The sequence below is a fragment of the Mus caroli genome, chromosome 15 (assembly GCF_900094665.2).
Source record: "Mus caroli chromosome 15, CAROLI_EIJ_v1.1, whole genome shotgun sequence".
Lineage (NCBI taxonomy): Eukaryota > Metazoa > Chordata > Mammalia > Rodentia > Muridae > Mus > Mus caroli.
The window spans coordinates 95,377,996-95,390,441 of NC_034584.1; the positions used below are offsets into that span (position 1 = coordinate 95,377,996).

The 12,446-nt window shown below is 52.5% G+C and overlaps 1 protein-coding gene across 1 annotated transcript; it reads right to left on the minus strand.

Annotated features, from left to right (window-relative positions):
• Positions 1–1,729: 1,729 nt before the first annotated feature.
• On the minus strand, positions 1,730–11,245 carry Krt82 (keratin 82). Its single transcript, XM_021183051.1, has 9 exons — positions 10,783–11,245; positions 9,003–9,211; positions 6,714–6,774; positions 6,136–6,231; positions 5,650–5,814; positions 3,825–3,950; positions 3,198–3,418; positions 2,966–2,997; positions 1,730–2,478 (listed from the first exon to the last, which is right to left on the minus strand). Exons 1-9 carry the CDS (start codon positions 11,185–11,187, stop codon positions 2,243–2,245), a joined length of 1,551 nt encoding a protein of 516 aa, XP_021038710.1. The 5' UTR covers positions 11,188–11,245; the 3' UTR covers positions 1,730–2,242.
• Positions 11,246–12,446: the final 1,201 nt, after the last annotated feature.

The following is a 12,446-nucleotide window of genomic DNA, read 5'->3' on the forward strand; positions in this document are numbered from 1 at the left end:
TGCGAGGCATAATTTCTTAGTGGCACACCTTGGCACAGGCCTGCCAAAGGTACCTCCAGTCTCACCTCTCCTAAGGGCTCTTAATATTGTTTCTTACAGGAAGGGTTGTCTCCTTCACCTCTGTACCATCAGCACTCCAGCCTGACTCAGGCAGGTACTTAATATCTGTTGTTGGCTGGGTGTGGTGGCACATGCCTTTAATCCCAGCTCTCAGGAGGCAGAGGCAGGAGGATCTCTCTGAGTTTGAGGCTATCACTGGTTTACACAGCAAGTTCCAGAACAGCCAGGACTTCATAGAGAGAGCCTATCTCAAAAGTAAAACGCAAAACAAAAATAGATTGCCTAAACAAAAAGCGGATGAGAGGGTTCTTTTAAACAAGCTGCCCAGAATCTGCAGCTCTGGGCTTCCCGTCACACTCCACTCTTGGGTCTCTGTGAATCTCTCTAACCGGCTTTCAGCACAGCCACTAGCTTGTTTTGAGCATCATCTATGGTTGCACAGTTTGGTCCAGAGTTCTGGGAGGTTAACAGGCCTTGTTTCTCATCTTGGTATCATGGGCCTCTAGCTCAGGGCTCTGCACAGAATGGAGACTCTGAATGTGGTTGTGGGAAGGAGGAGGCACCTTCTGACTCCAGCAGGGGCCACCACAAGGGACAGAAAACTCCAGAGGAGGGATGAACTCTGAGGTCAATGCAGCCAGCAGGGAGAGTTCTAGGGCCTCATGAAGGGTGGGACTGCTGACCTCCAGGCTTAACTCCAGTCCTTGGACTCCTTAAATGAGGAGAGGTTAGGGGGGTGTCCTGGTCCTCCTCCTAGGCCAGATGTCACCCATTTCCAAAGCTTTCCCCTGGTGGGAGCTCCAAGGCCATGGAGACAAATGGTGGAGATGGGAGATGCTAAGCTAAGTCCTGACATAGCATGATGGGGTCCTATGTGTCGCCTCTAGATGTGTGTATGTGCATCCATGGAATGGCGAGGCTGTGCATAACATGTGCTGTTCATAACACGGAGAGTGTCTTGCCCATGTGCGAAGTGCAGGTTTCGGTATGAATCATATGCCGTCATGTTTATCCCGCGGGCCTCTTGCATATCACATATGTGAGGTTTTCCCATGAGTGTAACTCCTTCATTTCTATCCCTAGACTGCAATCTTTGAAGGCTCCTTGAGAGTTCCCTTACCTTTATCCCAACCCCACACCCAGCAGGGTGAGACATTTTGGTTCCTAGAGTGTGTATGAACAGAGTCAGTTTATTGGAAACAGACAGCTCAGAGACTCCTCAGAGAGAACCTCAACTCCAGGTGGACAGGATTTGTATGTCAGCCTAGCATCTCTTCTTTCTCTCAGATCCTAAACGAGCCTCCAAGTGACTGGGGCAGCCCCACATCATGCTCCTATTTGACCCAAGGCCCAAAGTTAGAGGGACTAAATGAGAGGGAGGCAAGAAGCAATGGTTATGTATAGAGGTAGGCGGGGCTGGGGCCAAGGCGGTAGGCAGGGCTTGGACTAAGGCAGCATAACCAAGACTGGCTCTTCACTGTCTGAGCAGCAACCACGACATACACCATTACCTTCATTTTAGGCACATCTCGCCATCAGCTGTCAATGAACGCTGTATTTTACTTTGAGCTCAATACACTACCCAACATCCTAGAGTCTCGATGCTCAGGAGACACAGTGCCCAGTGACCCTGAACCTCTGATTGTAAATCTCGGTTTTGAGATTCAGAATTCGAATGGGGAATCTCCTTTTGATTTTTTTTTTTATAATATTGCATGCTTCAGGTGGGTCCTATGAGTTCAATTTTCTTAGCTATTTGAGAGCCAGAGGGAAAGGAGATGGGGTAGAAAGGACAAGGGCTGGCTTTGTGAGGAAAGCCTTTTGCAAAACAGAACTGTAGTGTATACAGCTGGCCATCCCTCCTGGGAGAGAAGTGGTGGTAAGATTATAGCCATTCTCTTGACTGTCTTAAAGTTGACTTGCTACCCCAGGTGACAGAGACAATAAAACCCCCTTCTCATGTGTCTCCACATACTCTGTGTCCAGCTTGGGGTCTGCATCTAGATATGTGAAGGGTGGCTTTGAAGAAATGAGCGGGGCTGGGCGTAGCTCAGCTCCCAGGAGTATCCCACCCAGGGCAATGTGTAGTTGGTGTGGGAAGGGAAGAGTTTTGGAATATTCTGGTCTTCAGCCCCGTAGAGATGTGATATCCAGCGATTTCAGAATCTGAGTAGCGCTAACACTAGCGGCTGCAGGAATTGCTACCCACCCCCATCTTCATGCTGGAGCTCCGCCCACTTCCACAGCCCAGGAGCCCTTGGGGCTCGCAGGGGATGTAGAGTTCACCGGTGCCCACCACGCTGCAGCCCCCACTGTTCCTCAGGACACCCGTGGTCCCGGTGCAGTATTCGGTCCTCAGCATGGGCGTGCCCATCACACAGGGCTCGTAGAGAACAGCACCTTTGGAGCTGCTGACAGCTGTGGGGACAGAAAAACATGCTCAGTGCCACAGGTGGGCCATCCCCTACCCTGGGCCATCCCAGTCTCTGAACCTCCCGGCGCTTCTACCTGGCTCCAAGGATCCATCTACCCTTCCTAATCCTACCCATTGCTTGGAAGCACCCTATACATTCACACACGTCCCCCGCTCCCCCTCCCTCGCCTTTCCCTGAAGCCTCCGTGAAGCTGGGAGTGATGCCTGACTCCTCTCACAGACTCTCCTCGCCTTGCACCTCTCGCCTGACCCTGCTGTTAACTCTACAGCAAAACATCCTTTGTTCAGGTGGTGACTTGGGTGGGCAGCCATGCTGGATTTTCTCCACCCGCACAGGAAGTACGGCAAACATGCTCATCCAGTGGGGATGTGAGAGGCTCCAACGGCTGGGTGGAATGTGATGGGTTTCCACCTGGGAATTCTACCCAACCCCCAGATCCTGAGTCCAGGATTCATGACTCAGCTACTTACAGATATTCACAGGCCCGATGCCTTCACACAACCTAGAGAAAGAAGGGAAAAGGTGTCAGGCTCCTGCCACGAAGGGAGCCCTACTTTCTGCCCTCACTGTGTTAAGGGGTGTGTGTGGGGTGTGGGGTGGGGGTGGGGCTGTGCTTTGCTTCCCAAGACTGTGGGATGCTAACAGCAGCAGCTACCCTAAGGAGACAGAATAGCAGTCACCCTGGTGCCCATCTGCGCTCACCTGTGCTCCTCGCCCTCCAGCAGGCGCCTGTAGGTGGCGATCTCGATGTCCAGCCCCAGCTTGCAGTTCATCACCTCTTGGTACTGCTTGAGCAGGCAGGCCATGTCCTGCTTGGCCTTCTGCAAGGCCTCCTCCAGCCCTGCCAACTTGCACTTGGCATCAGTGAGGGCGGCCTCTCCCTGCTGCTCTGCCTGGGCAATGGCCCCCTCGAGTTTGCATCGCTGGGGAGAGGGCACAGGAGAGGTGTTACTGGGACTAGAAACACAGAGGAACAGGGATGGGGTTGTGGCTAATAAATAGATGGTAGAGCCTGGCTGGTTCTCACAAGCCTAGTTGAACTGAGTAGGTCTAACTTTATAAGCAACTTAGTCATGTTGAAGGTCAGGATCACAGGGTGAGAGCCTGAGTTTAGTCTTCTGCCTGGCTACTTCTCTGACAGCAGGGAACCTGACTTTGTGGGGCTGCTTGTGCGGCTGGTGGGCAGCTTGTAGAAGCATCTTGCTTCCTGTGAGACAAGGTGGCCCAGGCTCGTCTCTCTTCCTCACTGACGAGGTTTGTCCTGCCCTGGCATGGCCCAGCAGGAAGGTGGCCCTCTGGTAGGTTCTCCCGGCCACTCCGGGACCTCACCTGGCCTTTGACTGCCTCAATGTCCTGCTGCAGCCGCTGGATTAGCTTGTTCATTTCCAGGATCTCATTCTTGCGGTTGCGTAGGTTGTCACAGTGGTTCCCAGCCGTCAACCTCAGCTCCTCATACTGCCAGGACAGAAAGGTGAGACCCCAGCCCTTCACTGTGGCATCTCTTGGCCCCTTCCTCACTGTCCCCAGCCTTTTGTCCATTGGCTTCCTAGCTTAGGTGCTCCATGACTGTGCTCCATGACTGTACTTATCCCGCATCCCTTTTCTTCCTAGCTTAGGTGTTTCATGACTGTGCTCCATGACCATACTTATCTCACACCCCATTTCTTCCTAGCTTAGGTGCTCCATGACTGTGCTCCATGACTGTACTTATCCCGTATCCTGTTTCTTCCTAGGTTAGGTGCTCCGTGACTGTGCCCCATGATAATACTTATCCCACATCCCATTTCTTCCTAGCTTAGGTGTTTCATGACTGTGCCCCATGACTGTACTTATCCCACATCCCATTCCTTTTGGGTTCTCATTGATGCCAGGTGTCTCATGTGGCTGCTCCTTATTCCTATGTCACGCAGCCCCAGTCTCTGATCCCTACTCTCCCAGATTCTTCCTTTTGCATCTGATCCCTTCTCTGCCCCAGAGTCTGAGCTCTCCTGAGGGTTATTTCAATTTTCCATGTCCTGTGGACTTTAGAAGGATTGCATGTTCAGCCTGGGGTTGGACAGTCAAAACTAAAACAATGTGATATCTTGCTTTGGCTGACTTCAAAGCAACAAATAAACAAACATCAGAAATCAGATTCAAAGTGAAAAAAAAATTTAAGTTAGCCACTCTTCTCCTGCTCTCTGCTTTTGTGCATCGTGTGGCCTTTGAGAGCAGGTCAAATGTCAATGTTCCTGTTTGTCCAGACTCCATATGCTGCCCCCCACCCCCACCCCCCGTTACCTGTGGGAACCCTCTGCTTGCCCTTGGAAACTGCTGAGTGTTCCCATGGGCTTGGGTGTGGCTGGACCATAGACTCCTTCCAACAGGGACATTCTGCCATCACCATCTCCCGGTATCCTATTTAAAGCCACACTCCACAGCACCCCTGTGGGTCACCCTCTCTCATCTTCTTCATGACAATGCTTTGTGCCTACCCTTGGCTCTGTCTCCAAGAAGGAAAATGTCAGGAAGGCAGGCTTGCTGCCTATCCCTGATGCATCTGCAGCCCCATGCTCTGCGCTCCACACGTGAGAGATGCTCAATGAACAGTTGCGGAACGTGGGAGCCAGGGGGTGATTGCATGTACACTGTATATTACACAGACAAGCCATTGAGGCTGAGATGACATGGCTTGTTAGATCCAGCTGCCCCAGGGCTCCCCTTGCCCTCCCAGGAAGCCCCTAATTACTAAGTCTGGAGCACCCTTAATCACTGTTTCTGCTCCAGCACCAGTAACACCCAAGCCAGCGGCCTCCACCTACACTGTGAAGCTCAGAACCCCCTCTGCCACCAACACCAATTATACTGATTGCATGCTGCTTAGAGGGCCACTTTAGTGAGTCTATGGATAAACAGAGCTGGGGACCTGGCACCCTTGTGACAGGGCTGGCCTGTGTGTGGGATCCATCTGCTCTGCAGAGACCCAACGTGGCAGAAACAGCAGAGCTGGGATTTCTGTGGGTTCTTTGGTGCTGTGGGGGTAACCCAGACATGTTAGGTCCTTAGTTATTCTTGGGGCAGAGGGCACTGGAACCCTGTCTTCTGCTTCTCCCCACTCCCTGCCTTTGCCCCCTCCTCTGATGTTTCTCTCAGCCCCTCTGTGCCCCAGCCTTACCCGGCACTGGTACCAGGCCTCCGCTTCTGCTTTGCTGCGGCTGGCGATGTCGTCATACTGGGCCTTGATCTCGGCTACGATGCCGTCCACGTCCAGTTCCCGGCTGTTGTCCATCTTCACGATGACTGAAGTCTCTGAGATCTGAGACTGCAGCAGGCCGATCTCCTGGGGAGATCACACAGGAGGAGTGAGCACCGAGGGTGCAGCCATGAGAGGAACCCACTCAGATGTCCTACGACTGTTCTTGCTCTTCCTGGCCTATAATCCCCAGCCTGCTCCCTGCCTTGTCTTCGCCCTTTATTCCTATGGTGACCCAGAACTTCTCTAAGGGAGACCTGACAACCATCTATCTGGATGACCCTGGGGAGTCTCACTTCCTGAGTGCATGAGATGTCCCGCTAGTGCTTGCCGCCGCTCTCCTGTCCACCCATGTCCCTCTGGAATTTGCCTGACAGATCACCCAGAAGACCTCATGGTCATGAATACCTCCTCAAACAGGGCTTTCAGGAACTCAATCTCATGTTCTAGAGCCTCCAAGTTGGTTTCCAGATCAGCCTTCACCAGGAAAGCTGTGTCCACGTCCTGTAACACAGTGACAGACCATGACCTGAATCGGGTATGCAGAGCCATGCCCAACACTAGTCAAGTACTGCCTGGACAAGCGATGGCAGGGATGGCTGTGGGCTTAGGGCTCTTCTCTGTGCCTGTGGTTAAATCGGCAATTATTTTGTTTCTTACTTAACATTAGCCACATGGGCAGGCAGTTGCTTGGGCAGGCAGATTCACAGCTATTCCCCTAGCTCTGCGCTCAGCACGTGAGAGATGCTCAATGAACAGTTGGTGAACGTGATCCCATGTAAGGTAACAGAGGATGTGTGGAGATCAGGGTCAATCCCTGTTTCTAGGCAGGGTGGAGTTGAATGGGGTATCAGGCATTTTTTTCCAGGGCCAACACAAGAGACCAAGGGAGAGGAACTTGTTTGTGGGAGTGGTCTTGGGACATGGATGGGATGTGAATAGGGCTGGTATTTGGATTCTTCCCTTCACTATATACACCACCTCACCTTCTTCAGGGTGACAAACTCATTCTCAGCACAGGGACGCAGGGACAGCTCTTCTTCGTACCTATGGGGAGGGGAGCATGGCTTTGGTTAGGGTGTAGAGTTTGGAAGAGTCTCCTTGGGTCAGGTGCACTAGCTGTGCCTGTGGGGCTATGCTCCAGCCTTCTCTCCAGACCCTCATGGCTCTTTCCTTCTGCGGACAGACTCTTGTCTCTAGAATACCTCAGTTACCTTTCAACCTGCACCTTCTCACCACCATCAGCCTGCTTCTGTGATGATTCATGCCCTAGGATACTCAATACTACCTCGTTCTCTTGCTGCGGAGGAAGCCCCCTCATATAACCATTTCCTTTGGAAATGGGGGTAAGGTCATGCTCCCAGCAGGTCATCTTCCCCAAGCTGTTCTGAGGTGGCATTAGTCCCAGGGAGATTCCCATCTGATCCTGTACCTCTTCCTTGCCTGCAGGGTATGTCTGGCCACCACCTGAAGCCCAATGGTAGAGGTAGCAATTACCTACTTACCAGAGCACAGAAACAGCCCAGGTATACCCCTCCTACTTCTTGGGGGCTCCCTGGCCCACATACTGTACCCCAGACAGAGGGGATGGGAGTCAGTGTTCTGTCTGGCTACAGAGACTGTTTGATGAGGAGAGCCAGTCCAGGCTCCTGGTGCCCATCTTTCTTGGGTCCAGCAAAGCTCTGCCTAGCTTTGACGAGGAGGTCTGGAGATACTGTCTAAGTTCAAATCCCCACTTTGCCACACACTAGACATAACCAAACTGGGTGGGTGATGGCTTTCCAGGCCTCATTATTCACAGGGGTATCCCCAGTAGAACTGGGGCAACCCAGGCCTGCCTCAGAGGGCTCTTATGAGTTTGTTGACACCTGTAATGGCTTCTGCCAGTGCACTGGCTGGGACAAGTGTTGTGCAAGAGTTTCCCATTGTGGTTGATGTGCCAGAAGGCCCTCATATTTTAAACCCAAAGATCTCATTTTGAGGTGCGAACCAGTCCAAACTTGCCTCACTATGTACTTCTCGAGGAAGGCATGGCCCCTCTGGGCCTGGCCTTTACTCACTCCCACAACCTGCCTGTCAGTCACCTGCTCCCCTCTCCCTCCCTCCATTTCTTTTCAAGTCTACGTGGCTCTCAATCAATAGATTAAAAAGTTAAAAGAACTTTTGAGACAGAGTCTTACTCTGCAACCCTTCAACTCACTATGTAGTTCAGGCTAGCCCAGAACTCACACTCCTCCTGTCTCGGCCTCCTGGGTGCTGGTGTTACAAGATATGTACCACTATACCAGGCTTTGGGTATCTTTTAGAAGAAGGAGTCTACTGGAAGAAAAATTATCTATCAAGGTCATGGTCCAAACATGTCCCCTGTCCCTGTCCCCTTTCTCTTCTCTCGTCTGTGGTTCTTCTTGGCACCTAGTCACATGTGTAAAGGGATTTTGGTGCTGTGGGGTAGGGGTGGGCACTACATCCTAGCACAGTGCCTGTCACCAAGAATGGTTGGCACTTAACAGTCATGTCTCCAACGTGGCTCTACTCTACTGACACGTTCCTTGTCCCATCTTCTTGTCTCGTTTCGCCTCAATGGAAACTTGCGTCTCCCATCCCACACCCTATACGTTCCCATGAGGCTGTGGGCAGATGGACTCCTCCGGGTGACAAGTTCTCTGGGCCTCCTACAAGGTGGGAGAAATCTCCATTTCATTAACATCGAGTGGCAGACTCAGGGCCTGACCTCAGGGGAGTGGGTGAGATGGGATGGACAACAGAAACCTATGGTCCCTCTAGGGGATGACAGGGAAGACAGATGTCAGGAGACAGGATGGGAGTTGTGATGTCCGGATGGGGATGAGGGGCTCCTGAGAGGAAGGCTTGTTAAATGGAGCAAAGAGAAGCCACAGCATCCTGGAGGAAATAACACTGGGGGTGATCTGGGGACTAGAATGTAGTGCTTGGTGTGTAAAGGGTTTGGCAGAATGGAATCCCAAATAGGGGTGTAGCTGGAGCAGGGACTTGGGACTCCATGAGTGGCAGGTGAGAGAATTTTTTCAACAAGGCCTTTCCAAGTCCCCATTCAAGCAGGGTGGAAGGAAGGGAGATGGGGCAGAGGCACACTTCACGCACGGCTCCCACTGTGGGCAATGACATGGATGCCCTGCACTACTCAATTGTTTTCCTGTCGGGTTCCCTGCTTTACAGGTGAGGAGACGGGGGCCTGAGCTGGTTCTGCAGCTCGCTTGCTCTAGTCCCTTTGCAGGGTGACAGTAGCGGCCACTTACTTTTTCTTATAACCCTCCAGTGCCTCCTGGAGACTGCAGAGCTCGGCCTCTAGTCTGCCGTGGTCCCCGGACACACAGTCCAGCTGTCGCCGCAGGGCACAGATGTAGCCCTCGAAGAGCGGCTCCATGTTGCTCTGGCAACTTCTCTGCTGCTGCATGAAGTTCCACTTGGTCTCCAGAAGCTTGTTTTTCTGCTCCAGGAACCGCACCTGCCCCGAGAGAATGGGTTGTCACCATGTAGAAAGGACCCGGAGACCATCGCCAGGTCTCTGCAGAGACTAATACCCAGAGGGATGTATCTTTGTGCCTCCTCTCATCTTCCCCCTCAGTGGTCCATGTTGGGGCCAAAAGACTGCTGTCCCAAATGCACACAGCTTTTTGGCTGGCCCCTTGGAAGCCCCATGACCTGGACCATGCCCTCTCCCCTTGTGAACCTCTCCCTGCCATGAGCACACCCACACATGAATGCCCGGGTTCAAGGGCACAGGTCAGGTCAGGTCAAGGGTTGTGCCCTAGCTTTGCTGACGCTTCCTGCTGCTGCTGCTCTACTTTATGTGGTGGCATCTGAAGGAAGCGGACTCCCAGTGATGCAGGCAAGTTGTGGTTCACCTCTTGCGTTCTTTGTGGGTTTGGACTCACGATGGGAAGCAGCTGCATGAGTTGATCTGGTCATCTATGTGCCACGCAGAGCATAGTCTGGAACCTTGCTATGGGGTTTCCAGAGAGGGCCTCTTAAGATAGCCGTCGCGGAAGGGATCTAGTTTAGGTTGTCAGTCTTGTCAGCGACTGATCTTACCCTTTGATCTATGTTACTCCGATCCTCTTGCCTTTACCCCCCCATGTGTTACAGGCATGTACCACCATGGCCTGGCATCACAGATATATTTGTATAAATCACCTCCTTTGAGTATCTATATCCATATCATCCTCAAGCCAGGCAGCAAAATCCCTGAGTCTGAGCTGTGAGCAGCTTCCATAGAGCTTCAGGGTAAGAGGAGTGGGCTCTACCAGGACTCAGGACTTCTGATTCTGGCTTAGGGATGTTTGCCCCAGTCCTTGGAGTTTCCAAAACAACATGTAGTGCTTGGCAGGGATTCTGAGTCTTGAGGGTATAGAGACAAACCCAGGGGGATTAGGGATGACAGGCCGGCTCAGTGCTACTTAAAGGTGGCATGCCACTCCGCCTCGTAGCTTCCCAAAGTTTTGGTTTGGGGGCTGCCAAGTGCAAAACTTGGATAACAGCCACCTTGTGCTCTGAACTCTGTTCCACATTTGCCTCACCCCACTCCTAAACAGATGGAAAATCTGGGGCTCACGATGTTTATGACCTCTGCCTTCAGCCCTAAGAGTCTTGGAATAGTCCAGGTACACAGGAGGCAGTTTTATTCCTCATGTGGAAGGCCATTAGCTCCTGAGCCATTGCCATCCCTTTCCTATTACTTTGGAAGTCTCTCTGACGGTCTGTTCTCTGACAACCTTGATGATTTGTCAGATGACATACTGAGAAAGGTCATGTTCTTAAAAAAAAAATGAAGAGTGTGGAAGGGCTTGGATTGGGTATGGTTATGTGTGCCCATAATCCAAGTACCTGGACAGAGGCTGGAGGAGTGCTGCAAGCTTCAAGCTAGTCTGGGCTGGGAAGCAGGACATTTCAGTGACAAAAAGCCATGGAATGCTTAAGAGGCCCATGGACAAATGCCCCTTCCTGTCCCCCAGATAGATCAGGTCCAGGACACTCTCTGCAGCAGCTCTTGCCCCGCCTCACCCTGGCTGCCCCTACCTTGTTGATGAAGGATGCGAATCGATTATTCAGGCACTTAATCTGCTCCTTTTCATCTCTCTTCACCCTTTGCACGGTCGGGTCAATCTCCAGCTCCAGGGGAACCAGCAGACTCTCATTGATGGTGACGGGGGTGATGCAGGCAGAAGATCCACAGGCGGCTCCCGCTCGGTACCCGAAGCCCGGCATGCCGCATCTGGAGGCCACACGGGGCCTTCCGAAACCCACGTTGCACAGGCTCCGAGAGCCAAGGCAACCCAGGGCTCGGAGGCCCCCACCACCGCCGGACCGACAGGGCGCCTTGCTCACTTCATAGTGGGTGACCATCCGGGGCATGATGGCTGAGCATGAGCTGAAACTCCGGTTGCCACATCTCGGGCTCAACTGGAAATTTCGGCATGACATGACTTTGGGAGGCAGAGGTGGATCCCTGGAGAGAAAGGAGAATGGGGACGGGACTGACCGCACCGTGGCTCAGCGTTTCCCCTTTTATTTGGCGGGGGCTGGGGGACTGGACTTGTTCAAACCCCTAATCACTACTAAATCAGGTTTATGAGCTTGGGGTATTTGCAGTTGCTAGGTACAGGGTGCAAATTAGGGTAGCCAAGAGCAAGAGGGAGCCAGTGGTCAATGCCGGGAGGAGGGGTTGTCCCATAAAAGTCCATTTGTCCTCCTTCCTTGTTTATGGAAATGATGAAAGAGGCCAACCATGCACTTATGGATGTTGTATCCAGTGGCTTAGCCTCCAGGGAGAAAGAGGATTGTGGGACTTTGGGTTGCTCATTGAAGGGGGCTTCCCTGAGACGGAGGCAGGGCAGAGATTTTAAAGACTTTGTTTACTAGAGGGTTGTCTCAGCGTCTTCCCATAGACACTTCACGACTCCATGGGCTTCCAGACACCCTTTGACGGATCCATGGAGGAAGACGCTCTCCGTGGTTTACCACTCCTTGTCCCTGCATTGGAAGCCCCCATGCTCCTGCACAGCTGGGTCAAGGGTCCTCCAGGCACAGATACTGGGTCCACAGCACTCATCCAGACAGACTGCAGGGGATTGGAAGGAGAGACCTGAGCATGAAGAGAGAAGAGGGGAAGAGAGGAGAGGAGCAGAGAGAGGAGAGAGGAGAGGAGAAGGGAGGAGAGGAGAGAGAAGGAGAGGAGAGGAGAGGGGAAGGGAGGGGAGGAGAGGATAGAACAGGAGATGGGAGGGGAGGAGAGGGGAGAGGAGAGGAGAGGAGAGGAGAGAAGAGGGAAGGAAATGACGCCTTCTCCTACACTCTGTGTCCCTGCCAAGCATGCCAGTGTGAAGTCTGCACTGTCATCAGCCACCCAGCAGATGGTGATGAGACCTGCTCCAACCTGGGGGTGCCTGTGGGGACAGTATTGCCCTTGGGAATGTTCCAGATGGATCCAAGCTTTTTTCTTAGCATGTGATGCTCAAATACCCCTCAACCTTTTACTCCCCTTTCTACCCACCTGATAGCCCAGAAGACTTTCTTATTGAGATTAGGTCCAGGTCACAAGTCCAGAGTATGGAAGTGTGGATTAGGGGGGCTTTACTATGATCCAAGACCATCCTGGGCCTTTTCTACCTATAATCTCACGAAGTATGGAGTCTAATATGGGGTGGTGGTGACAAGGCTGGGCTTGGACCCCATTCTGTCTG